This window comes from Oratosquilla oratoria, chromosome 14, assembly GCF_046742065.1.
Source record: "Oratosquilla oratoria isolate Oo_2021 chromosome 14, ASM4674206v1, whole genome shotgun sequence".
NCBI classification, from domain to species: domain Eukaryota; kingdom Metazoa; phylum Arthropoda; class Malacostraca; order Stomatopoda; family Squillidae; genus Oratosquilla; species Oratosquilla oratoria.
This window is the reverse complement of record NC_134790.1, coordinates 17,717,152-17,745,029: the sequence shown is the minus strand read 5'-3', so window position 1 is coordinate 17,745,029 and position 27,878 is coordinate 17,717,152. Positions and strand designations below refer to the sequence as shown.

At 41.1% G+C, this 27,878-nt stretch overlaps 1 protein-coding gene across 4 annotated transcripts in view; it reads left to right on the top strand.

Moving 5' to 3' along the window:
• Nucleotides 1–27,878, top strand: part of LOC143032751 (phospholipid-transporting ATPase ABCA3-like) — a 166,921-nt gene that overhangs the window by 35,133 nt on the left and 103,910 nt on the right. For 2 of the 4 annotated variants that reach the window (XM_076197729.1, XM_076197726.1), the window contains exons 1-2: nucleotides 7,983–8,066; nucleotides 13,568–13,940. The exons of 1 other annotated variant lie outside the window; for it this stretch is intronic. In XM_076197729.1, the coding sequence (XP_076053844.1) occupies nucleotides 13,917–13,940 (24 nt within the window). In that variant the 5' untranslated portion in view covers nucleotides 7,983–8,066; nucleotides 13,568–13,916. Of the gene's footprint in view, nucleotides 1–7,841; nucleotides 8,067–13,567; nucleotides 13,941–27,878 lie in introns of those variants that run through there. One more of the 4 variants, XM_076197728.1, reaches the window with a different exon arrangement.

Here is a 27,878-nt window from a genome sequence, read left to right as displayed (position 1 = left end):
TTTATGCCTTTCCCTTTGTGGCTACCTCCCTTGGAAGGGGGAAAAAGCCTTGGTATATGTATGTACTTCTTCTTTTATTCTTCTATTTCTTCTTTTTCTCTATTCTTCGTCTTGAACTTCTGTTTCTTTTTCTTCTTCTTCTCTTTCTTATTTTCTCTTTATTCTTCTTCGTCTTGTACTTCTGCTGTTTCTTCTTATTATTTTTCTCCTCGCAAGGTGAAACCAATTTTGCGCCGAAGTGAATACGGGACTCGAACCCCGTGAAGAGCAGAAAGAACGGAAACGGAGGAGCACGCTCGCTACTCGACCGCTGCCACGATTTTTTTTTTCTCACATGTTTATTTGTTTGTTTCTTATATTTCATTCTACCTTTATAATTTTATTTATCTGTTTATTTATTTGTTTATTCGTTTTAGTTATAAGCAGTGGACAATAAATTTAGAAAGAATGAGAGATTGAGAGTTAGTTGAGATAAGAAAAAATGTCTGAAAGGTGAAAAAATATTTATGATGAAGAACGGGAAAGAGAATCTATACCCACTCCTTCACTCGTTTCCCCCAATCCTAATTCTACAGGGTGGTTCGAATGTCTTGTTATCCCTAACCAATAGAGATACAAGTATTACAGTAATACAAAATATATGTCCTGGATTCAGTTTATCTACTGTAAGAACAATAGAACAAGAAAAGAACACTGGAACAAAACGTTCCCATCGCAGTATTGTCATCTTCGGAGGAGATGGTTTGCCGAATCTTTCAGTGACGTCATGTCGCACAACTCCCATGCACACGCTCATGTGTACAAGTAGCCTGAATCCAGGACATGTATTTTGTATTACTGTAATAGTTGTACCTCCATAGGTAGGGGTAACAAACATTCTGACCACCCTGTACATACACGCAATCGCACGCATGCACCATATTCACACCCACTGCATACTCTCACACAGAGAGAAAGAGGGAGAGGGGGGGGGGGTTACCAGAAACGTCCGGAATACCCTCAGTGTCTTAGCGTCGTTCTGCGGCATAGCGACCTAGGTAACTAATGCATGCGATTTCCTATTCTGTAGCAAGGGGGATAAGGTCCAGAATTACCAGACCATTTGTTTTGCTTCCCCTCATGGATGCTGGTCGTGCCGATTTCGCTGTCTCTGTTGTTGTTTGTGTTTTTTAGTATGACATAATCATTGAGAAATGTCCTTCGTGGTTGAATGAACGAGCAAAATAGTTTTAGTTAAAAGTTCACTGCTGGTAGCAGGAGATTTTATTTTGCTAATTTTTGATGAATCCTCCCTCAGAAACCGTTACGTGCAAAATCGTTCGAATTTAGAGTGGAGCCTAGCATTCATTTTATTTTCTTTCTCTTTATATTATATCTATTATGTTGATATGTTATTTATTAATTTACATATTTATTTATTATTTGTTTGTTGTCTATTTATTTGTTTATACATTGCGATGTAGTTTTGCTTCCTGCCTCGTTATAGACATCTCTTTCGTCCTCTTGTTTTTCCATTCTAACCACTGCGGAATGTTTTCTTTTAATCTATTTAATGCTTAACAATATTATTTACATGTAAAGGAACTCCCCTCATTATTTTAAAAATAATAATAACAGTAACTAAGAACTAGAGTGAAATGGATCTAGTGCAATTTAACCCTTAGATGTAGGCAAGGTATTTTTCTAAAACGATATATATATATATATATATATATAATGAATAGCTATTAAAATACCGACCCTTACCCCAAGTTCGATTCTAACTTCGGACCATGACGGATGTCTGATGAAATCATCTCCCTTCGGTCCGTCTTCAGACTAGCTATCAAAGCCACCTCCACCTTGAGGTGCTATCCCGAGGGGCTGGCATCGTTCTCCGGACCGGTTTCAAGATCTCTGCAAATTATCTACTGTTTTTCCTCTCTCTCCCTCTCTCAGGAGAGCTGATAAAGAATGACTTAGTAACCTCTGTAGTGAGCGCTGAAACTATCGGATGTTTTAGGAGGGTAGATAACTTAATGGATGGGGATGATAGGTGGTCATGGACATGGAACTGTCTAGTGTAGGCCATATGGTCCCTTGCAGTCTCCTTCTTTCTTATATTCTCTCCTCCCTTTCCCTCCCCTCCCTCTCCCTCTCCACCTCCTCTTCCGTTTTCTTTTCCTCCCATCCCTCATAGTGGTCTGCCCGTATCCTGTATAAAATAAACAAAATGATAAAATAATATCCTTCTTCCATGAAACATTTGAATGTATTGCCGAGTTACGTAAGAACCACGACGGTCTCAGAGGTGTAACGTTTCGTGTATTGGTCTGATATCCTGCAGAGAGAGAGGGAAAGAGAGAGGCATTGGGTATCCACCTCTTACGTCATGTCGGTGAGAAACATCTCGTAAAAGTCGTTAGTCCCGTCTCTCTCTCTCTCTCTCTCTCTCTCTCTCTCTCCCTCACACACACACACACACACATACACACTCCCTCCATCTCTACTGAAGAGATGCTACGGAGGTGATTGAAATAGCCAGGCGAAATAGGTTGGACGACCCCTCCACTTCAGACTCACCGGGTGAGTTCAGGCATCGTCGGTAGAATTTTTATAAATCTAGTGTTTATGTTTCAGCTAGTGTATGCTCCCTACAGAAAGATATGTATTAATCAAACAGAATTATTATTATATACATACACACACACACACACACACACACACATATATATATATATATATATATATATATATATATGGATGACGTCATCACGGACGACAGGACCAACCAGAGTACATTAACCCATTCGCTACTGAGGAGTTCCAGAGATGAATAAAATCGCCTGAAGGCAGGTAAAATGTAGAAGAAAAATCTATGGTCGTGTTTGGATGAGGTTAGTGATGATGGAACGCAACCAGGGACGAATAAAATCGCTTGTCGACAGACTTAGTGAAAAGAAGAGTACCACACGGAACGCAAGGGAGATCACTGACCAACCACCCCTTGCGTCCTAACGAGGGTTGGCGACTAGTCGGCTAAAGAGGGAGTGTGGTTCCCCTGCTTCCCGCAGACAGATCGATGACGTAATAGAAGGGGGAGGGGGACTGGACCCAAGTTGCTGCGTCATGGTGATATGCGGTTAGCCCACTCACAAGGTGGAACGACAAAAGAATATCCTTTCTTTTTTGTCGATGGAACTGTTGATATACTCGTGCATGTAGTTATATAAGCAAAAGAAGAAAGAAGAAATGTATTTGATAATAATAATAATATACGGGTAATTGGGTATAGCAACATTACTGTTAAAAATATACAGCCTACAGAATTATAAAATTATAAAATATAACAATGTAAAGATGTTGTTACAAGCATTAAAAAAACAATAAGCTAAGAAATAGCCGAGTTGTACAACATTGTTATTTCTTGTTATTGATTAAGTCCACAAATGGTATGGGGCTCTTCTTATACCGGTCGGTGCATGCTCTGATTGGCTTAATGGTATTGTGTGTGTGTGTGTGTGTGTGTGTGCACCATTTGGCGTTAGGAAGTGTTGAAGTGAGAAATGAATTGTACATAAAAAGAGGATATAACTTTGGAAAGGCTAAAGTCATAAAGTAAGGACATACTTTGATGAACCGGCTTGGAGGGAATCCAAAGAGACAAAGAGGAATGCGGAATAAATCTTTCTTCACACACACACGCATACACATACACACACACACACGGCGCATATACACATACACACACTGCACATGTGCACATATACATACATGGCGCATGTACACACTCATATACACGAAAACGCACACAAATGTACACACATGCACTCACATGAATATACACCCACAGACAAGTTCACAGTATTACCCATAGATCGGACCATATGTGAACTTTGAACATCCGGTAGGGTAATAGCTGTCGACCACGAATTCCAAGACCATGATGAATCACACACACATACACACACACACACACACACACACGGGACATCACGAGCATAACTCCCCTTACCGTAAGATACAATTAGGTAAATACACAAACGCACACGCACGCTCGTACACACGTAGTATGTACGTATGCATATATATATATATATATATATATATATATATATATATATATATATATGTGTGTGTGTGTGTGTGCGTTAAAATTGTCTATTTTGAAAACGAATTATATAACACATGGGCGTTGGTGACGTCAGTAGGAAATGAAGGAGATTTGACATTGATGCCTGAGGTCTTCAAACAGCATTTTCTTGTTTCTGAAAGCTACAAGAAAGAATCTTCCACTGGAGACACTGCTCAGAGTCACGTTTCTTCAAAATTTCCTCTAATTCTCCAAAGGATCAATATAACTGTGTGTGTGTGTGTGTGTACGTGAGTTCTGTGTTTTGATCCACGCGTTTGTTTACATATGTTGGTGCGTCTGCAAGCTGGCATCTCACTGAGGTCGCTCTGGATCGCTATTTTGTTCTGGCACTGGCCTGTGACAGCAAAGGCCATGGGCACGTTTTAGGCTCCAAGGTCCGTCTACTCCTGCGTCTGAGTGCAACTGCACTTAGCTCGTGCCCCCTCCATCCACCTCATCCACCCCGCTTCACACGTGGATGCCATGTGGACGCGGTCCCCGTACGCACGGATGAATTCTCGCTCCGTATTTATTTACAACCGATTAATTGTCCGATGCGTTTCGAAACACGATCGTATGTAGCGAAAAGGAACGCTTCAACACACGTTCAGTGAGGTCCAGGGTTTGTTCTGTTTCGGAAGTTTTCGGTCAAAGGTGGAAGGATGAAGGGGCTATCACACTGGGCTATTTTTCATCCAACGTCATACCTCCAACCTCCAGTTCATCATTCAGCTTTGCTATATGTGACGGAAAGATAATTTGATATTTGGAGATTTGAACACATAAGATATTGTAACCGAAGTCGTTTTTACTCAAACGAACTCTGAACTGTCGGCGATGGACTCATGGAAGCCCAATGTGATAACCCCTTAAGGCAGGATTTCTCAACCTGTTTCCTCGTGTATCACCCATACCTATGTATTGCTGTTACTCAATTCTCTGGGAACCATTTCAACGTTGCATTTAATCGTCAGGTATTCACTTACTACTACTATTTTTAGTGTAATTGTCCAGTTTGTGATACTTTCTGCCCCACTAAATGTGTATGGATCACTAATTAAGAACCGCTGCTTTATAAGGCTTTGTTTTATACCTTTGGTACCTTCGGCCACTTCTAGCGAATGCTATTTACCAGTAGAAGGTACAGTTTTACCTGATGTTCAAGTTAAGTGTATTTGGCTTATCAGCTTTTCTACAAAATCTATCAATCTTTTTCGTAACCATAATGAACAACGTTAATAGAATTCTTCTTTCTAATGGTAGAAAGTGATCGCCAGAGTCGGCGAAAAGGTTAAAAGCACAGCCAGTCGTCGGAGTGGGACAAGTCGTGGTGGTCCAGCAGCTAGCGTGCTTGGCTCGCGTACTGAGGTTTGTAGTATGGGGGGGGGGGGACCTTCCTAGTTGACTTCCGCGGTTGCTTAAAATTGGTTCGTCCTTACGCCGTCTCCATAACACTTCCCCATGTTTATTAGACCACAACTAAATTGTCTAATTGAACGTTGAAATAATAAAATCACCAATTAACCAAAATAGACGAGAAATTAAATTAGATAAATAGATTACCTAATTCGATTAGATAATTTATTATTCAAAATAGATAATTTGATTAATTAGTGAAATAAAGCCCCATACTGGCAAAAGTTATAAATAATATGGTGCCAAAAACACCCGTCACAAGAGGTATGATTTGGTAGATACAACTAGGTAAATATGCACATACGCTTGCAAGTGCACACACACTTTATATATATATACTCACACAAATACAGACACACATACGCGTACACAAATACATACACATACTCGCGCACACACATATCACACAGTAGAGGGTTTCCAAAGCACTAATTCAGTTGTCCAACACATCTGCTTCACCCCCTCGGTATAATGACATAATCCCACTGGTTCAGAGTTGAGTATGACCACCTATAAAATAAATGTTATCTATTTTTACTATCAATACTTTTGTGTGTGTGTGTACGCCAGAGTGATTGACCATATAGCCACTGTTGTTTGGGTTTGAATTAAAGGAAAAAGTGGTGGATGTGAGCCTCGCTCCTTCACTAGATAATTTTGTTGAGCGCACACACACACACACACACAGAATGCGGGGTAGGGAGTGGATATTGGAGAGCGGAGGGAGGGAGAGAAGGAAGGAGGGAAGAGGAGGGAGTGAGGGGGTAGATGATTATTGTATTTCAGCGTTTTGGTCATGCATTCAACAGCACTTGCATGAAGGCTCAAGAGGCGGAATCGCCTGTTCAGCAACCGAGATCACTCTTTGTTCGAACAGAGCTCGAGTCCTTACTGAACCATGATTCGAAGCAGGATATATTTTCTTATCTTTTCCGTTTTCTTTTTCGTATTTCCGAGGCTTTTTTTCTGCATTTACTGTGTGATTGCTACAATACTTGTGTAATGCCAGTATGACTTTTGAATTCTTCTATTATCTATCCTTATAGTGGAGGGATATGATAACCAGCACGGGGTAGGATGCTGGGGGAAAGTGAGAATGAGGAAGGCAACATTGCGATTCAAGTTATTTGCAAACCCGCGCAAGTTTTACGTCTTTGTCTCGCTGGAGATGCCTTCACCGCCTCCCTCCGAGCCTCTCGCTCATGGTAGAAGGGTGTCAGGTGAGGGGATGGAGGGGGTCATGAGTAATGCCGAGGATGGGAAAACAGGAAAGGCCGGACCGTTGGTGACGTTGTTGCCAGATGAAAGAGTGGCGTTTTGGAAATAACTTATTGTGCTATGATAAAAAAAAAATTAGATGGCTGTCCTCACTCAGCAATTCGAGCCAATTACAGGGTGGTCCATACCTTATATATAGCTTTAATCCACCGCTCAGCTGAACGAAATCGTCTGGTATTAAGCGGAAAAATCTAGAACGATTGCATAGCAAAAGGATTGGTGAAGGGTGTAGTTCTTTGTGCACTTAGGAAAACGTGTGAAAAGACAGAAAGGGAGGGGAAGGGAAGTTAGGGGGGTGAAAGGGACATGGGATTGATAAAAAAGAGGACGAAGTGGGCAAGGATGTCAACTGAAGGTGCTTGGCCAAGCCTTTGTGTTGATGAACCCATTCTTGAGCAAGTACACGTGTACTCGGCGAGGGCCCAGTCTCCTCAGGGCCTTTTCCCGCCCTCCGGTTGAATCGTCTCATAATCCGACAGCAACTTCACGATAATCTTCCCAAGGTATCCTTTTATATATACATACATACATATATATTATATATATATAACCAATTTTTTCAGTAGTTCTTTTGCCAAAATTTGCAGGATCCATCTCAACCTCTGTGCTTTATCAAGGCAAGCAAGCACAATAAACTGCTTTGGAAGAATTGCAACGGATACTGGGATGCCTTGCTATGTCTATCACCGGCCGTCGACGATCCACAAGCCTCAGGGTCTCTTGAAGACCACGACGACTCCTACCTTGCTTGTTGCACCTGCAGACTCGATATAGAAGTCTTTATTTAGGCACATGTTTTTACCTCGCTGTCGTACCTTGATATTTTCTGCCGCCCCGCAGGCTGTCTCGCCCCCTGTAGGGGAGGCTGTGCAAGCGAACCTGCCAAGTATGCTGGCGTGAAAATACGAGTCAAGTTTCCCTTAAGACTTTAGTCCAGGTTTGAGACGCGTTCTAGTCGAAGCCAAGATGTTTTGTGACAAGGGATCACACACACAAAAGTCACGATTTCTTGTACTCGATACCTTGTAGCAACACTCACGCCGTTTTTAATGTCCAGAGAGATAAGCATCCTGTGGTTGCTAACTTGGGGTTATTTCGTATCCTCTGGTATTACTCAACCCTGGGAGGACTTGGTCGGTGGGGGAGAGTGCGTGAAACCGCGCTACATGGAGTGAGGGAGGGAGGGAGTAGGCAGTGTGGCTTCTGGCTCCGTGTGAGGAAGGTTGGGCAGTGTGCATTGGAACGCGCAGTGAGAAAGGTGCGTGTAAATTTTCTCGGCTAGGCATTGCTGCTGCTGCTGCTATTACAACATCGCTCGTATCTTCGTCCGGTCGCTTGCGTTCACTGTGTCCATCTCGTTTTTATTTTCTTATAATTACTGTTATTTTAATACAGTATTTTCTGTCAGGATGGAGTTTATGTGAATAAGCTCCTTGATTGGTGAGGGAGATTTAAGTGCAAGTGCGCTGGGACAAATATTTCCTTTTTTTTTTTTCTTTTTCCGTAAATGATGTAACACCTTTACTTTGTACATTATGTTCTGGCTAAGACCAGGCGGTTTTATGCAGTGTAGGGTGGACACATCCCTGTTGGGGGAGGGGGGTTACGATCAAGTGAAACTTCTTCATGCAGGCGTCCACAATTTGATCTAAATAGAATAATATTGTGCTTAACCAGCAAAGAATATATTTAGTGCGGTACGGTGTTGTATCGGTTTTGCCAATACGGTGGGATGCCGCTGGGTAATTATCATTATTATTATTATAATTATTTTTATTTTTATTTTATCACATGTACTGAGGTACTGAACGCAGTGTTTTAAATTTCACACTACATTCCCGTCCTCTGTAATTAAGAAAAAATGGAACGTTTTCCCCGCACCATTTTTCGTAAATCTTACATTTGATTGAATTGTAGTGTTTTATCGCTGCCTATTATTACTTTTTTTTTCAAATGTTCAATAAATTGTTTCGTGGAGTAAATATTTTGGCAACGTAACAACGTCCCATCTGATCAAGTCACTCGTATTATTTCTATGATTGCAACCGAATCTCTACCAAAAAAAAAAAAAAAAAAATCAATGTATATATTCTAACTAGGCCTCCGTTTTCTTTCTCTCCTTAAATTTCATCCTACGAATCCACATCTACAGTGCTACATCGTCCCCATCAATAGAAACGTTGGTTATAATTATTGATAACAAAATATTATTAAGTTGTGAGAATGGTAACTGTAAATAGATTAATAGTAAGGAAAACCTTCACTCCGTTTCTATAAATGGTGTATAGTGGTTGACGATTTTACACCATTCATAGCATCTTTGCTCTTGTGAATTTTGATTTTGTACCCAGACTTGAACGTTTTGACGTCACAGACTTAAGCCCCGCCCCCTGCACGTGGATTGGTTTGAAGAATCGAACTTTGTTTACTTTTGCTGGAGGTCTACCACAGGACCTGAATGTCGTTCACCACCAAATTCTGTTCCTCTGCCGAGTTCTTCAACCACCACGAGGAAGTACAACGATAAAGACAGTATCGGGAACGCCTTTATCAATACCATCACGATTCACGCCATCGCTGCCATCGTCATCATCATCATCGTCGTCGTCGCTATCATCATCACCATTACCACCACAACTACCGTTATGGGTCTAGTATATCATCACGCGCAGTCCTCTTATAAAATTCTTTATAGTTTGACCACAGAGATCTCTCATCCTTCCTCTCCCTTCTCCTCCCTCCCACTGCCACTTACTCACATTTTCTATTGTTATTCATTCCTGTTTTCTTTTTTGTTAATATTATTACTGCTGCACCGAAATAGTAACTTTGAGACCGAAATTACATTGACTCGATGATATTCTTCACGTATTTTACTTTGATTTGAGAAAAATATATAAAAATAATATAATGACAGTAATAATAATAATAATGAAGATTAAAAAATAAATTGAAACGCCTCGCTGATGATCGGTTTCGCAATACTATCATTAAAACAAAAACCACGCCTTATCTTTGCAACAGTCTCAACATTAGTAATCATATGACACGTTTGCAACATAAACCGACACGCGCCATCTGTGATCAGGTGAGGGCAACACGAAGTTGTCGAACTTTCGAACACACCAGTGTCAGTGAATGTGCGATTTGGTGTCCCAATCGACTTGAGAGTTCTGCAAATAAGTAGATGAATAAATAAAATTATAATAACAGAATAATAAGCTGGAGCGTTAGAAAATGGAAAAAAACTGAGACGTAGCGATGACTGATGGGTGGAATTTATTTAAGGTCTCTCCCTAGGGAGTTTTACACAATCAAACGCGTTGGTCAATTCGCTCATCAAACTGCAACACAACATGTTTGAAGAGTTGTTATACGTTCAGACCAAACAGACAGACAACCTCAAGAGGTGATGGCAGTTAGGATAGTGATTGCCTTCAACGAAAAGAAAAGGAAGCGTTCAAAGTGGACAAAGGACTGGTTACTGAAAAGGGACCACATTTCTCATACCAACTTAATGAAGGAGCTGAAATTACACCCGGATGATTGGCGCAATTGTATGCGCATGGACGAATCAACATATTTAGAACTTCTGAATTTGGCCACTCCATTCGTTACTTGTAAAGACACCGTTATGAGAAAGTCCAGTAGCCCTCATGAACGGCTGAGCGCAACACTGCGTTTTTTAGCAACGGGCAGATCTCTGCAAGACTACAGACTTTCAGCTCTCATCGCAACTAGCACCTTATCTAGGATTATACCAGAAACTTGTCATGCCTTCTAAAAGAACTACGAAGACAGTTGATTTTTTCATCACATCAACCCGCGTGCACCGAGGGTCAAGTTCTTTTAGCTTTTCATGCAATTCATCTATACCTTTATTTCTTAAATTCCTATTAGAGTATTCTTTCGATTTCACCATCCATAATGCTATATGATTCCTATATATGTCAATGAAATCCACCACAATTTCCCTCTCCTTGTCCTTAACGGCACACGTATCATTCATTTTGGAAATAATCGGCAAGTCTGTCACTGAAGGAGTTGCTATATAGATGTTACCTCCGCGAGATTTGAGTATGTATGACGGTTGGAGACTGATGCGTGTTCAGACGTTCATGCGTGGACATGAACGAGTAAGCTCCGCCCACAAGAGTCAGGCCAGATCAGACATCCGTCCAACACGTTGGTCAAACATGTTTACCCCTTTCACATGTTCAAACATACTCTCAAACATCATGTTGTCAAACGTGTTGGCCAACATGCTTGACCGTGTAAAACCCCCTTTACTCTCGAATTTGGGTCTCTGGCTATCAACTTGCCGTAAAGGATTTTGGTATATACGATACAAATGTTTTATTTATTGAATATTTACTTATAAATAAACAAACACACACACACACACACACATATATATATATATATATATATATATATATATATGTGTGTGTTGTGTCATTGTAACAAATGGAAATAAGCTCCACCGCAAGTACTCGAACCTTTGCCTTAGCGACTGTTTATTATGGCGTAATTGCCTCATAATAAACAGTCGCTAAGGCAAAGGTTCGAATTCTTGCGTTGGAGCTTATATATATAATGAGCATACAAAGCGCACTTATATACATGTTTGTGTAGTTGTGTATATGTACATGTATTTGCATGGACACAATGTTACAAATCCATAAAACTTATATCACCGGGTTGAGGCAAAACAGCAGAACGCGTCATACACTTGTCTCCGCGCCCGGGGATCGAACGTGGGAACCTGAAACCTCTTGTCTCGCCTTTTGTCGTCGTAGCTTGCTGATGCCCATGTCACACTATACGGCGCCGCCGGATGAGTCCAGATTTCGGCCAAGTTCTGTTTGGTTAATAAAATCACCTGGCGACAGCCAAAACTTCATATGACGACCCCCATCTCCTTCTCATTGGTGAAAATATTCTCACAACCGTTGGAGTCAAATGACTCGTTAAGTCAACAAAAAGTCGCAACGGCAAAGCCGGACAGTGTGACACCAGACTTAGGGACAAAAGGGTCGGAAGTTAATACCAACTTGTATGTAAGAAATCAAGAACCGACCATTAAGCAGACTACATCAAAGGTCTTTTCACACCAGAGGACATACCCTGCGGATATGAATATGAATTATTCTGTTCATTCCCTGACGTGAAATTATGAGTCTCCAAGCTGCGATGGTTAAAATGAAATGTAATCAAATAATTTTGGAGGTTATAGGAAGACGAATGTGGCTCATGGGAGCTTAGAGTACAAGGAAAGAGTACGGGAAGATAAAAGGCATTCAGTAAGGTACTCGGAGCTAGAGCTGGGCGCGTTCCTAGGTGCGTTTCTCTGTGCGTTCCGCTTTAGTTTAGCCGCATTAAGCACTCCCAAACTATCAAAGCTTAAGAAACTTCCTACCGAAATAAAAGTCCGGTAGGCCACATACTATACCAAAGAAAAATTTCGTAGGCCACACACTATACCGGCACCTATATTGCTTTGCAAGGTTGGGAGCGCTAACCGCGGCCAAACTAAAGCGAAACGCACTGTGGAACGCGCCCAGCTCTGCTGGTAGCAAAGAGAAGATGTGTACTGTATGTAGCATTCGATAACAACAGAAAATGGGATTACGACAGATGATACTAAATAAGAGTAAAGAGCCAAGGAAAGTATGAGTGAAGGAGGAAGATATTTTAGTATGAGTGAAGGAGGAAGATATTTATTGGATCCTGGGAGAGAAAGAGAACCCTTTGAGAAAATTAGTAGAAAAAAATCTGATTCCAAGTAAACAGATTTAGGAGGGTGGAAGACGCGATGAAGAAAAGTGGCGTTGCGATGGAAAATGGGAAAGACGATGGCAGTTGACTGGAAATAGACGAGTAAATATTGAATAAATAAGGGACATGTATGAGTGAATTGATGGATAGTCGAAAGACTGGAAGAAAAGTGTTTGTGTTATCAAGCTGAACAGGAAAAGATACCATGATGGATTGCACACATCGTGAAGGAATGAGCTTACGAGATATTTTGAAAATAAATGTGTGGAAAAAAAACATAAGAAAAAAAAGATGAATAAAATGGAAACAGGAAAGTAGTGGGATAATGTGGGAAAACCAACAACATGGGAACTAGCGCGTGGCAAGAAGAAACAAGAAAAAAGTGGTTGTGTGTGTGTGTGTTTGGGGGGAGTTATAAAGGTTTTGTAAGACCAGGGTGTATAGTGGCCATCCGTTCACACCAAATCAAATTACCGAAAAGTGCAGGAAAGAAAGAATCGTGTGGTATTTTGATGGACTTGGAAAAGGCGTTTGGTAAAGCATCTAAAAGGATTTAGTGTATCTCAATCTCCTTCACCTGTGGGAACAATTGAAACATTATTCTCTTGTTCACGTTTATTTTTATTTAGTTTAAGGGGTAGGTCAGCAGTAAGAGTCTTTCCCGATTCGCTTAGAAAATATATGACATGATGCCTCCATGGTTTGTGTGTGTGGTTGTGTGTACGCACATGATTTTTTATGTATTTATTGCATACCAGATGCATACTCCTATATATACGATTCAGATTGACATGATATATCCATGGTGTGTGTGTGTGCGCGCGCGCGTGTGAGTGTGCGTGTGTGCGTACATGTTACTTATGTCTTGCACTTCAGATACTTCTGTTTATATGACTTCTGTTGATAAGAACATTTTTGTCAAGTTTAGGCAAGAAACGTACCAGATAAAGGAGTATATCATTGTTACCATTTCCGTTTTAGATTGCATGTTTTGGAGTGTTCCTCTGAAAAGGAGGGCCTTTCCTGCCTACAAATTAACTGGAAAAAAAAAACTTTTGTGAAATCACTCCATCCCCAAACCGTCCCGTGCCGCGTGTGCCGGAAGAGGATTAGTGTGGAAAACGCAGAGATACAACTTAAATGCCTTATTAACCAAAGTGACGCGAGTGAGTTCTACAGTACGTCTCCCGGGAGAACTACGGTAGAACCCCCCCCCACCCCCGGCTCGCGCGCGTTGCAACCGAAGTCTCCGTAGTGGCTCTCCGTTGTGTGTGTTGACAGGAGGAACAGAGCCTACCAGTCGTCAGACACGGCGACCCTTCGTAAGACTATGTCCGTCAGGCAGCAACTTCAGGTACAGTTGACCAAGTGACCGTTTCGTCATAAAACGTGGTTTTCATGTCCACGGCTCGGCGTGGACATCATGTTTTGTGACTTCTTAGACATAACATAATTTGGTCCTATTTCTCCGAGCAGATAAATCCATTGGTGATGATTTTTACTGTGTATATAGTGGAGTCACGCTTGGTTGATCTTATCTATTTTAATTTTGTCAAATTCTACTTAATTTATTTACTTATTCATTTACTTATTTTATTTTCATTTTTTTTTCTATGAGATGTGGTTATTTCACCAATGGATATGTTTGGTTGGAGAGTGAGATTTTATTTAATGTTTAATGTAAGTGATCATTGTAAGTGCGTGGGTCTCGTATTTTCCTAGTCGCGAGTTCGAGTCCCGCACTTCTCTCCGATTCTCATCAGTGACCTATCACAACAGTCCTAGAGCATAGGGCAGAGGTGACTGTTTGGGCAACTGTGCCTTTTGGATTATGCTCCTCACAATCAGCTTGATCACCAGTGAATCACGTTTCACGAATGGAGTTTTGGATAGTGAAAACGTTCACACATGTTTAGTATGTGTTTGTTGAATTTTATCTTGGAATTTATTTGTCATATAGGTGTGTAGTTCTTCAACTTCGTACATTTCATACCAGCATGACCCAAGTCAGCCCGTTTGAGTAAAAACGACTTAGGTTACAATATTTTATTTTTCGAATTTCCAAATGTCAAATCACCTTTGCGTCATATACTGAGAAGGCGAATGACGAATTAAGAGAAGTTAAACACATACGGATATGAGGCACGTTGTTCAATTGTAGACATAGGGAAGTCTGGAATACTGAAGGCGAAGTCGTCTTCTAGATTTCCAAATTGTCGACATTTGACGAGCCAAAAGAATTTGCAACAATCCAGGACGATTAACTTCTTACTAGACAAAATTACCAAAACTCTCAGGTAACAGGTACAACAAAGTATTCTAATACGTTTTGTGTCAATAATAAACAAACTTATTTATTGTACATTTTTGAGGTCATAAGCTTAAACTATAAAATACATCTGAAATGTTCGAAATGTTCTCATTTTGAAGTGTAACATATCCGAGATGTGAATATAGAGTTAAGATATTATGAAACCATTCTCTGAATCACTCTTACGTCATACCGTCTCTCCCTCCTCCACTCCTTCCACGGTTTCCACTTCCTCTATCGTTTTGAATAAAAAAAAAACCGCACATGATCTTTCAAATGAGGTGGACATTCATTGACGAACGAGTTTGAGGAATTATATTAATAAAAAAGTAGAATGGTTTGTGATTTTTGTGGCCTGTGCTATGCACTTTTATTCTGGCGAGGCGTGGAAATGAACACACACACACACACACACTTACATATACATACGCGCATATACAGACACCACGTGTACACACACACACACACACACACACACACACGACTCGGTGGCGCGGTAGGTAGAGTCCCCGACTGTCACTACGGCAGCCCGGATTCGAATCCTGCCCATGGCTGACATAATTTCAGTATCGCTGCGCTGAGTCGTTACTCCAACTCTCGTGGGCGGGGAGTTGGAGGTGTGTGTGCGTGCAAGGTCATAGCATTACCCATAGATCGGTCATACGAGCTCTGAGCTCTCTTCCGGGAGGGAAATAGCTGTCGATCACGAGTCCAACATGAGATCCAAAGACCAAGGTGAATGCACACTCACACAAGTGGTAGTGGCGCAAGTGGTAGAGTTCCCGACCGACACTATGACGGTCTAGGTTCGAATCCCGCCCAGGGTTGAAATAATTTCAGTATCGCTGCGCTGCGAGTCGTTACTCCAACTCTCTTGGGCGGGATGTTAGGTGTGTGTATGTACGTGTAAGGTCACATCATTACCCATAGATCGGTCATATGTGAGTTCTGAGTTCTCATCCGGGAGGGAAATAGCTGTCAATCACGAGTCCAACACGTGATGCAAGACCATGGTGAATCACATACGCGCGCGCGCACACACACACACACACACACACACACACACACACACACACACACACGGGCATGTGCACTTTGGGTATATTCAGAGACTAACGCTATGCAAGCAATCCCTCCCACATCTCCACTCTCTCTTACGAACGCGCACGCACATAGAACTACGCATGCGTGCACGCACGCACGTGCAAACAAGCACTGGAGCGTAAGAATTATCGCTACGGGTTGTGGTGACTCGGGCATTGTGCGTACGTGCGCGCGTGTGATTCACCATGGTCATGGATCACGTGTTTGACTCGTGATCGATAGATATTTCCCTCCCGGAAGAGAGCTCAGAGCTCATATAGGACCGATCTATGGGTAATGCTGTCACCTTACGCGCACACACACACAACTCCCCGCCCGCGAGAGTTGGAGTAACAACCCGCAGCGCAGCAATACTGAAATTATTTCCGCCCTGGGCGGGATTCGAACCCGGACCGCCGTAGTGGCAGCCGGGAACTCTAACCAGTGCGCCACGAGGTGTGTGTGCGCGCGCGTGTGTGTGTTTATATTAGTGTTGTCTACCTTCCCTTTGCGGAAATAGCCTTCACTGCTTTCACTTTCAGGATAGCGAGATCCTCGGCTCTCCTCCTCCTCCTCCTCTTCCTCCTCTTCCTCCTCTTCCCCCACACCCATAATCGCTTGGAACTGACTCAGAAACAAAGAGTAGACCCGGGTCATGGCAAACGATTAATGTGCAAATCGGTCTCGACTACGCTTCCTGCATTGCGATTTGTACAATTTGCGTTGCCTAGTCCTTTTGCACGTGCAATACGCATGGGCCAGTTTGTGTTATGGCTTATCATGACTTGTGTGTGCATATATATATAATATATATATATATATATATATATATATATATATATATATATATATATATACACAATACACACACACACACACACACACATATATATATATATATATATATACAATACACACACACACACACACATATATATATATATATATATATATATATATATATATATATATATATATATATAGGGTAAAAAGGGAATGCCTGTTGAGTAGGGAAGGGAGAAAGCAAAGGATAGGTGTGAATAGAGAATTGTTGTGAATAGACGACAAATTGACACGGCTCAAAGGGATTTCTCCTCCTCTTCTCTATTTATGCATGAACGGGTGTGGAAGTTGGGTCGCCACGTTAACGAAGAGGTGGGAGTAAACCAGCATAGGCCCCGCAGTCGAGCCCCGCTATGGATATGCTGTGTCTTACTGCATCGCTTCTTACCAGGGCAGTCGGCGGGAGGCAGGGATGACTATAATGGTTTGTTAAAGCCTAAGGGCTCGTGGCGCAGTTGGTAGAGTTCCCGGCTGCCACTACGGCGGTCCGGGTTCGAATCCCGCCCATGGGTGAAATAATTTCAGTATCGCTGCACTGCGAGTCGTTACTCCAACTCTCGTGGGCGGGGAGTTTGTGTGTGTGTGCGCGTGTAAGGTCGCAGCAGTACTCATAGATCGGTCACACGAGGTCTGAGCTCTTATCCGGGAGGTTAATAGCTGTCGATCACGAGTCCAACACGTGATCCAAGACCGTGGTGAATCACAAACAATAGTGTGTGCAAATACCATACAAGAATTTAAGGAAAAAACTAGATACTGAGAGATACAAAGACGGGTCACTACGAGCATAGCTCCCCTTCCCGTATAATACAACTAGGTAAATAGATACACACACACTTCCTCTCCTGCGGGTAACTCTGATGTTCTCAAGTCAGATTCGAATTCAGTTCGGTCTGTTCCTCTTCCCCTGGAGCAATGCGTCAGTCCCCCCTCTTCTGCAGGCCCAGTAGGCTTGGTCTCCCCTCTCCCCCCTCTCTCTCTCTCTCTCTCTCTCTCTCTCTCTCTCTCTCTCTCTCTCTCTTTAATGATAATCGATAATATATTTATGATGATGGTAATAATGGTAATAGTAATAATAATGATTTATTATTATTATTGTCATTAGTATTGATATTATTGTTGTTGGTATTATTATTGTTGTTATTACTGTTATTAATATTATTATTATTATTGAAATGGCTATGTACTGTATTAAATTATTCGTTTGTGTATGTGTTTGCTTGTGTGTGTATTCACCTTGGTCTTTGGATCACGTGCTGGACTCATGATCGATAGCCATTTCCCTCTCGGAAGAGAGCTCTGAGCTCGTATGACCGATCTATGGGTAATGTTGTGACCTACACGCACACACACACCCAACTCCCCGCCCACGAGCTGGAGTAACGACTCGAAGCGTAGCGATACTGAAATTATTTCGGGATTCGAACCCGGACCGCCGTAGTGACAGTTGGGGACTCTACCAACCGCGCCACCGAGTCGTGTGTGTGTGTTTGTGTGATCTGCCGCTGTTACTTCAACGGTAATATCGCTACTGATCTTGTGAAGGCTTCGTGGGTGAGCTGAGCGCTTTAACCACTAAACCAAAGCTTCCATCATGTGTTTCATGATCAGAAGCCGTACAGCTCTGAAGGAGATAAAATCCTCTGATCTCTCTCTTCATCTGCCCCCCCCCTCTCTCTCTCTCTCTCTCTATATATATATATATATATATATATATATATATATATATATATATATATATATTCATCTCTCCCCTCATCTTTCTCTCCTCATTCTCTCTCTCTCTCTCTCTCTCTCTCTCTCTCTCTCTCTCTCATATGTCTTTCATAGCTTTCTCTTTCTTTCTCTCCTCATCTCCCTCTCTTATTCATTTTTTTTATTTCTTCTTCACTCTCATCTCTTTCGTCTTTCTTTCTCTCATCTCTTTATCTCTCTCCATTTCCCCTCCTGTATTCCTCTACTTTCACTCCCACCTTCCTACTCCCAATCTCACGCCCCGTCTCCATCTCTCCCTACCCTTCTTCCTTTTCCTCCTCTTCTCATCTCTCTTCCTCCCCACCATCATTCCCTCTTCCCTCCCACCCTCTGTCGCTCGCCAGCTGGATACGTAATGACAGTGACGAAGCTGAATTGCGTCACGTCGATCCAGTCATCGTCACACCGCCTTTCGAACCTTTGCTCCGCTGTGAAGTCTTGACATTTATCCAGATGGTGGCCCGGGGTGGAGGGGTACGGGGTGGAGGGGGAGGTGCACCTCCGAACGCGCGTTTGGTCAGTATGCACTTTGTTCGTGCATGATACTATGTGATTTTGTGATAATTGTCCTTAAAATATCAAGTGGTGGTGTGTGTGTGTGTATTCACTTGGTCTTTGGATCACGTGTTGGACTCGTGATCAACAGCTATTTCCCTCCTGGAAGAGAGCTCAGAGCTCGTAGGTCCGATCTATAGGTAATGCTATGACCTTGCGTGTGTGTGTGTGTGTGTGTGTGTGTGTGTGTGTGTGTGTGTGTTGAAAAGCGATGGCAACATTCTCGGTGGCTTAGATCTCAAGATGATTCTAATTACATAGTTGGTTTTCTAAATATTTCTTTATTACTGCTATGAAATTTACGTCTGCGTATTACTTAGAATATAGGAAAAAAAATAAAATCATTATTCGAAGGAGACTGAACTCTTGATAAATTTACCAGTAAAGAAACACTCGCACATTGCATTACTCTGAAATGGAGTTTATGTATTTTAAAATTATGTTATAACAACGAATTCAACAACGTTGCCGCGAAGCTATCGATGATCTGTGGGGTCTAGAAGCAAGAACGTCATTATTAATTACTTTATGCGTTTATCTATTTGCATATTTATTTATTGTTATAATTTGTCTTAAATGAACGTTTATATCAATGCACTCTTAATATATTGCGTATTAGTGTAACGTCTCAACGACTTTTCATGTCGACATTAAACATTGGGAAGTTTTTGGCGGGAAATGCGGAAAATCAAATATTGATGTATGATCACACATATGAAACAGAACTATTCAGAATATATCAGTCGTGATAGTACCTTGAAAATCACACGCGAAGATTTATGAATTATTGTCCGATTAATAGTTAAACCCAGTGTTTATGAAACGTAACCTTGTGTTTGATGTGAAACAAAGTTCCACAAGTTTACGTTCGGATCACCAACTCCTCATTTATCGACCAACCGTACTACCCACCTCATCTCTTATTATTATTTTGACTGAATATTATCTAATGATGCACTGGATGTGTAGGAGTCTAAAGAATTATACCATGAAGAATTTGAACCGAAGATTAGGTTGTTTGTATATATTAGTTTACATTATGAAAAATGAATACTATTCACAGGAACAGTTTCAAAGAGAGTGAGATCTACTTTGCCCACTGAGCATCATGTGACATCTAGCGAGCGAGAGGGTGAGGTAGGGTGGGGTGGGTGAGGAGGATCAGCTGAGCTCAAGGTTGAGTGAGAGGCTCCAGTTTGGAAAATAAAAGTCAGATTTGGAGACAAACCTTCATCGACTTGTATCACAACATCGTTTGGCATTGTCGTCGGAAACATTGACTCTGATTGTGTCATTTCAGCACTAAGGGGCGGTATTCTTAAAAGATTCTTAGAAATTAAGACGCGTGGAGATACTCTTGTCATACAAGTTGTTTTCACTTCCGTACAACGGTGAGAGGAGCCTAACGTTCTGTGCAATTGACCTTGATATTATCGCCAGTGATTCATATTGTATTATCACTGCGTTAAAGAAACTGCACCAAGAAATGTGGTTCCCGTACAAAAATAAATAGATTAATAAGAAGACTTAAAAGATGAAATCCTCACAATCCACTACGAATCCTAACTCAGAGGCTACAACCCCATATGATAATGTCACGGTCACTGTCGACCATTGTCGACTAATCGACGTCGACACTTTGCCGTGGTCTTCTCAAGGTCAGGATGTGGTTAGACTAAATCTACCATGAAAACGAAGGTCTTTGCATCATGATGATGCCGTCGACGAAGAGTAACTTCATCATGACGATGCCATCGACGAAAGGTATCTTCATCATGACAACGCCAACGACCCACTTGGTTTCGGCAGTAAAGCCGAAGAGGAATCACACAAGTGAGGCATTTTGGCCCAACGTCAACTGTCTGGTTCTAAAAAACGGTGGCTGTCGTAACGGATCTCAGGTATGAAAACTCCCTTCAGGTGAATAAAACCGTCACAAACAAAATTAAGAAAACATCCTGTGTGGAAAGAGTTGATATCTTTTTATGTCTACATAGAGCGAAGTACTTTATCATTTTATGACACATGCTGCTGCTAGGAAACGACCTCTCGGCTGAGTGTAATAATCTGACACGAATTGAAGGATAATCTGGACAGTGCGCCACCGTACCAATTGAGTATCTGAGAGTTTCAAGTCCCCCTGTCCTTTCTACTTAAAGATAAATTCTATTCATAGAAAAGAGAGAGAGAGAAAGCAAAAGAGTAGGCTAATCTCAGATATCGTATAAGCATCTGTAAGTCACGATTCGTTCTTATTGTTGGAAGTGTTTCAAGTTGTCGACGTGTGTTTTACATACATGCAGGTTGTGACAACTTCTGCAACCTTTTCCAGAATCTGCCTCATGCAATACGATCATAAGACAACACGAAAGGACTTGTAGTAATGGAATCATATTGGGCAAATTTAGGTTTAAGAAGAAAATAGACAAGAACTGGTTTACCAACAAGGTGGTTAATGAATGGAATAGACTTAGTAACCATGTAGTAATTTCTAAAACAATTGGTTGTTTTTAAGAGACGATTAGATAGCTTTATGGATGGGGTTGACAGGTGGTAATGGACATGGAACTGTCTGGTATAGACCATATGGTCTCTTGCAGTTCCCTCCATTCTTACGTTTTTATGGTCCAACGTTTTAAGATCAAGAGAAACACTAGACTGATATATTTCAATATCTCATCTCGTATATCTATTTATTTTTTCGTCCATTAGATTATTTCATTTCATTTGATGTTTGGTAGTTTATTTATATTATTATGATTAATCTTGTTTATTTCATTACATGTTTTACTATTCATTTACTTATTTATCTATAAGTTTATTTAGTAACTGATTTATTACTTTACACCCGACTTTGTTAAGGACCGAAAATTCTCCTGGCGACTTCATCTTGATTTGTAATCCCTTGTAAAAAGCGACTTTCATCTTGATTTGTAATCCCTTGTAAAAAAAAAAAAAAAAAGTGAACTAAAATGTCGCAAATATGGACCCTTTCGCTCTCCCGAGGGTATGTCATGATGATAAATAAAATAGAATGACGGGGGATAGAATAAAAGGAAAGTTGCCACCCGTTAGGGAAGGGATTAATCGAGACTGATGATACGAGTAACTGTTCCATCACTCAGAAGGAGAAAGGAAGGAGCTGGTGGCAGAGGTAAAAGGGCAAATGACTCATGGTATGAAAGGGGGACCAAGTCATCTCGGGGATGAACGAAACGTAAGACAACCTCCCTCCCTCTCTCTCTCTCTCTCTCTCTCTCTCTCTCTCTCTCTCTCTCTCTCTCTCTCTCTCTCTCTCTCTCTCTCTCTCTCTCTCTCTCTCTCTCTCTTTTTTTTTTTTTTTTTTTTTTTTTTTTTTTTTTTTTTTTTTTTTTTTTTAGGGGACTTTGCAGGGTCGGTGATCATATTTCTCCTACCATCCCTTCCCTCTCTCCCGTCCTTCCTCCACTCCCTTTCCCTCCACTTCCTTCTTCTATCCCCCATTCCCTCCTTCCATCCTTCACCAATTCTCTCTCACGCCCTTCTCTCACTTCTTGTCCCCTCTCCCACTCTCTTCCTCATCCCGCCACTTCCTTTCCCCTCCACAACTCTTTCTCTCCCTCTTTCCCCCACTCCCTTTCCCCTCCTTACCTCCTTCCCCACTCCCTTCCTCTCAACCACTCTCTCCCTCCTTCCCCTACTCCCTTTCCTCTCCCCGACTCCCTCCTTCCCTCACTCTATTTCACTTCCCCTAAATCCTTCTCCTCTCCATACCTCCTTCCCTCCTTCCCCCATTCCCTTTCCCCTCCCTCCCTCCCTCCCTCTCTCACTTCCCCTTGAACATATGAATACTAAGGCAGCCAGTCTTATTATACCCGTTTACACCCATGACGTTACAAGTGGTGAAACAAGCAAAAATAAACCTACTTGAGACACCCAGACGGGAACAAGGACCTCCGCATACACGCAAACATCGCAAACTCTACTGACATTGAAAAAGGTAAATATTTACATGTAGCCTATGGCATGGAGTGTTACGAAGACCAAACACATGAGGTGCTTGGTGGGGGGGGGAGTTTATTTTTACCTCCCCTTAATACACCCTCCCCCCCTCCAAAATCTGATTAGAAACTCGGCCTATTACTCTTAGAACACCGTGAACACACTTGTATAGTTATCCCCAAAATATATATATATATATATTCTGGGGTCGCAGATTAGTGATCTTTCTTATCCTCGGGAATCAGATAGATTCCAGGTTTCGAGGCTTTTATAGTCTCTGTAGCTGAGTGGGTAACGGCATTGTGAAGGTTATCTTACGGGAGGCCGAAGCAGTCATAAAAATTATCAGATTAATGTCGCTGTCACTAGCGAATTTCTCTCATATATATATATATATATATATTTATATATGGCCCATTCACTCCTCACCTCTCATATACACATATTAGTGAAAATTTAGGTGTACCACTGCTAAATTCAAGGATAACTCAGAACATGAACTTGTAAACTAGACCTGATCACTGACTTACACACTCTTTCTACGGAACAGAGAATCATCACATTACACAATGGATGCCAACAGGAGATCTTTCGGCCCAGAATGAGAAAATGGATAAAAAAAAAAACACAAACAGGCAAACAAGGAAGCGAAATAACTAGTTGGTACACGTGACAGCAATGAAGTCTCAAATAATAATATCTTTACGTCGCGAAGCTTCGATCCTGGCCCCCTCAGATCACGTGACCAGCATGCTGTGCCAGCAGAATAAATATTATGTTTACCAATTTGAATCATTAAATGTCAAGTTGCACATTACACATTATGAACACTGAAATGCCAGTGGAGGACGAACGCGAAAACACAAACTGTAATAGCTTCGAAATATCCTAAACCCTGCATTTTTGTGAACCCCTAACAGTTTAGTTGTGTGTTAGAATCCCGCACTCCTCTCCGTTTCCCAGCAGCGACTGTTACTTGTCCCGAAAGCCAGCCCAAGCGCATGATAGGGCAAAGGTGACGGCTTCGGCCGCAGCTACTCAGCGCCTACCGGCGTAACCAGGTAAATGTGACACGCGTTTTGGTCGGCCCCCCACTGCGCGCCTTATACAGCGAGATCGAGAACTCGTTAACTTTGACCGTTGCGTGTCTCTTCCATAAAACATCGCCTCTTCACACATCGGCAGTGGCAAGGTCCAACACCTAGCTGACGGGTGATGCCTTGCGTTGTCCGGGTGGTCATGTCAACAGCGTTCCGTTTTCTTCTATAAAAAAAAGGATGATAATAAGAATACTGTAATAATGGTAATAATAATAATAATGGTAATACTAATTATACTGGTATAATAATAATAATTGTATAATAATATTGGTATAATAGTAATACAATAATAATTGTATTATAATAATAAAAATGGTAAATAATAATAATGGTTATAATAATAATAATTAATAATAATAATAATGATGTTGATTACAAAAATGAATCGTTCTGTTATCCATGGTAGTTTTCGACATTGTACTTGGTTGTTTCTGACCGACACTGAGGTAGATTAAATATTATGAATACATCTTATTTATCTTTATTTTCTTAATATCAACTTTTATTTTAAATCTGCAAAATGTCTACATATGTTTTTCCTCGCCTTTCCTTCTTGCCCCGTCTGTTGGGACCCAGATGATGATTAAGTCACTGCCGAGCATCGGAAAGAATTGCAGGATTTGAACCCACGACAAGGAAGTTATGAAAACAACACTCTTCCGGTTGTACCACGAGCGCACCGCTCACATAAAAATGTCCACAAAATATTATCTTCTGCTCAGTACACAGGTTGCGTCTCCTCGTCCTGTTTATAATTTAATTGCATCCACGCGTCGTCCATCGTCCGTTGCTTTGTTTCGTCGACTTGGTTTCATGCGTCGCTTTCCCGTGGCACACTCCGGATCACTTTGTTTACTTCCTGCCCGTGACGTCACAATGTTTACATCCCGGCTTCGTGACGTCACACGACGGCCTTGGCAAAGTTCCCATAATGTTCCGCAAGACAGCTGTGATCGCGCGTTTGGCTGCGCTAAACATGTGATGTCTTTTGTATATGTATAGTGCGTGTGTATGTGGATATATATTATATATATATATATATATATATATATATATATATATATATATATATGTTGAGACATTCTGACAGGTTGATGTAAGCGGAATAGGAAACACAGGAGTCTTAGTCTTGAGTTTATTCCTGACTAGTTTCGCAGGTATGCTTTTTCAAAGGTATGCGTTGAAAAAGCTTTGAAAAAGCATACCTGCGAAACTAGTCAGGAATAAACTCAAGTCTAAGACTCCTGGGTTTCCTATTCCGCTTACATCATATATATATATATATATATATATATATATATATATATATATATATATATATATATATATATATATATTATGGAAAAGGTGGGTGAGGAAGACATGCATTAGAATTCAAGTTTATTTCGGACTAGTTGCAAAAGGCTTCTTCAGAGAAATAATGTCTAATTAGTGTCTTCCTCGCCCACCTTTTCCAATCTGTCACAATCTCTCTCTCTCTCTCTCTCTCTCTCTCTCTATATATATATATATATATATATATATATATATATATATCTATAAACATATATATATATATATATATATATATATATATATATATATATACATATATGTATGTATCACATGAAGGATCGTCCCAGACGACAGGGTGACAGTTCTTCTTGCGGGTCATCCTGGGTTTACGATTCTTCGGTTGTATAAGTTGATGACAATAAGCATAACCCTCATTCAACCTAACCTAACCTAATCTTTATTCCACTGTTGATATTCGGCGTACTGGGATGACAATCCTTCATGTGGTCCCTCCTGGGTTTACTATTCTTCTGTTGTGTAACTTGATGACAATAAGCATAACCTTCATTCAACCTAACCCAACCTAATAGTTGTTCCATGGTTGATATTCGGCGTACTGGGGTGACAATTCTTCAGGTGGGATCGCATGGGGTGACGATTTTTCAGTTGAGCGCTCTGGGATGACAGTTCTTCATGTGACCGTATATATGTGTATGTGTGTGTGTGTGAAGGTCTGGAGTCTGGGATCTATGTTGAAGGGGAGAAGCGTAAATACCGTACTCAAAGTGGGAGGTTTAACTACAGCACAACATTGACTGGGAAGGAGCGACAGTGGTACACAGAGACCACTCGAAGAAAAGGAAGCCTGGACGACAAAAAAAAGTTAGCGTAAACAGGTGCATAGATTTAAATCCAATATACCTGGGCACTAGGAACACAAAGACAGACCCAACTTAAAGTGTCTTCAGTTTGAACTATTTGAGTGAGAGAGGACAGGATGAACAAAGGTCACATTGTGCATGAACGTGATTTAATTTATTTCCTTTTTCGTACAAGTGTGTAGCCCACTTTTCCACTTGCACAAGTGGCATTTTTTTTTTTTTTTGTATTTATTCTTTGTAATTAAAAAAAAAGTATGCGAGATCCATTATGTACAATTGGGTGTGTAAGGTTGTGACCAGTCGTCCGGTACTTGTAGCGACTGGAGGAGGATGGGGACCCGGGCAGCTTCGGCAGTGCGGAATACCTCTCCCAATTCCAACCATGGCCAGTATAACAAGCTCTTTGACCACTGTATATTTTCACACCCCTGAGGACGGTCCTAGGACTAGGACCGAAACGTCGGGCATTAAACCTCCTACTTTGAGTCTAGCGTTTACGCTTCTCCCTTTCAATATATATATATATTAGCAACCGCCATTTGAGCCGGAAATGTTTATCAACTATATTGAAGTAGCCAGCAGATATTCACAAATTACCTGTATTACTTGAAGTCCTAAAACAAAAGCATGTGTAATACTTGTCAAACGATTGCTTCTATGCGCATACATTATATATATATATATATATATATATATATATCAACCATATTAATTTATTTCATTTTACTTCCTTGAAAACACGATCGAGACTAACAGGAACTCGATGGAAGGATATTCGTAAACTGATACGCTTTCGGGCTGAGGACTCTAACCTAGCCGATACATAAAAACATAAGAATAAAGGAGACTGCAAGAGACCATAAGGCCTACACTAGGCAGCTCCGTATCCATCACCACCTGTCGTCCCCATCCATAAAGTTGTCTAATCGTTTTTTAAAACAACTGATAGTTTCAGCGCTTACTACATGGTTACTAAGTTTATTCCATTCATCGTCTACCATATTAGTAAACCAATTCTTGCCTATTTCCTTCTTAATCTAAATTTGTCCAGTTTATACCCATTACTGCAAGTCCTGCCCTGTTGTTTTATTATGATGACCTTATTTACATCACCCTTGTTATAGCCTTTGATCCACTCGAACACTTCTATTAGATCACCCTGCACTCTGCGTCTTTCCAGAGAGTGTAAGTTTAGGTGCCTAAGCCTCTCTTCGTAAGGCAAATTTCTGAATCCATGTATCATTTTGGTCATTCTTCTCTGTACTGATTCTAGTGAATTTATGTCTATTCTGTAGGACGGAGACCAAAACTGTACCGCATAGTCAAGGATGGGTCTAACTATCGCTAGATAGAATTTAATAATTACCTCTGCACTTTTATTCGCTACCGTCCTAGCAATGAAATCTAATGCTCTGTTAGCTTTATTTCTGGACAATGACTAAACCAATTACGCTTTCCCTCTTGATAGCGCAATTGGTTAAATCACTGTCCATTTGTTACGTGTCGGC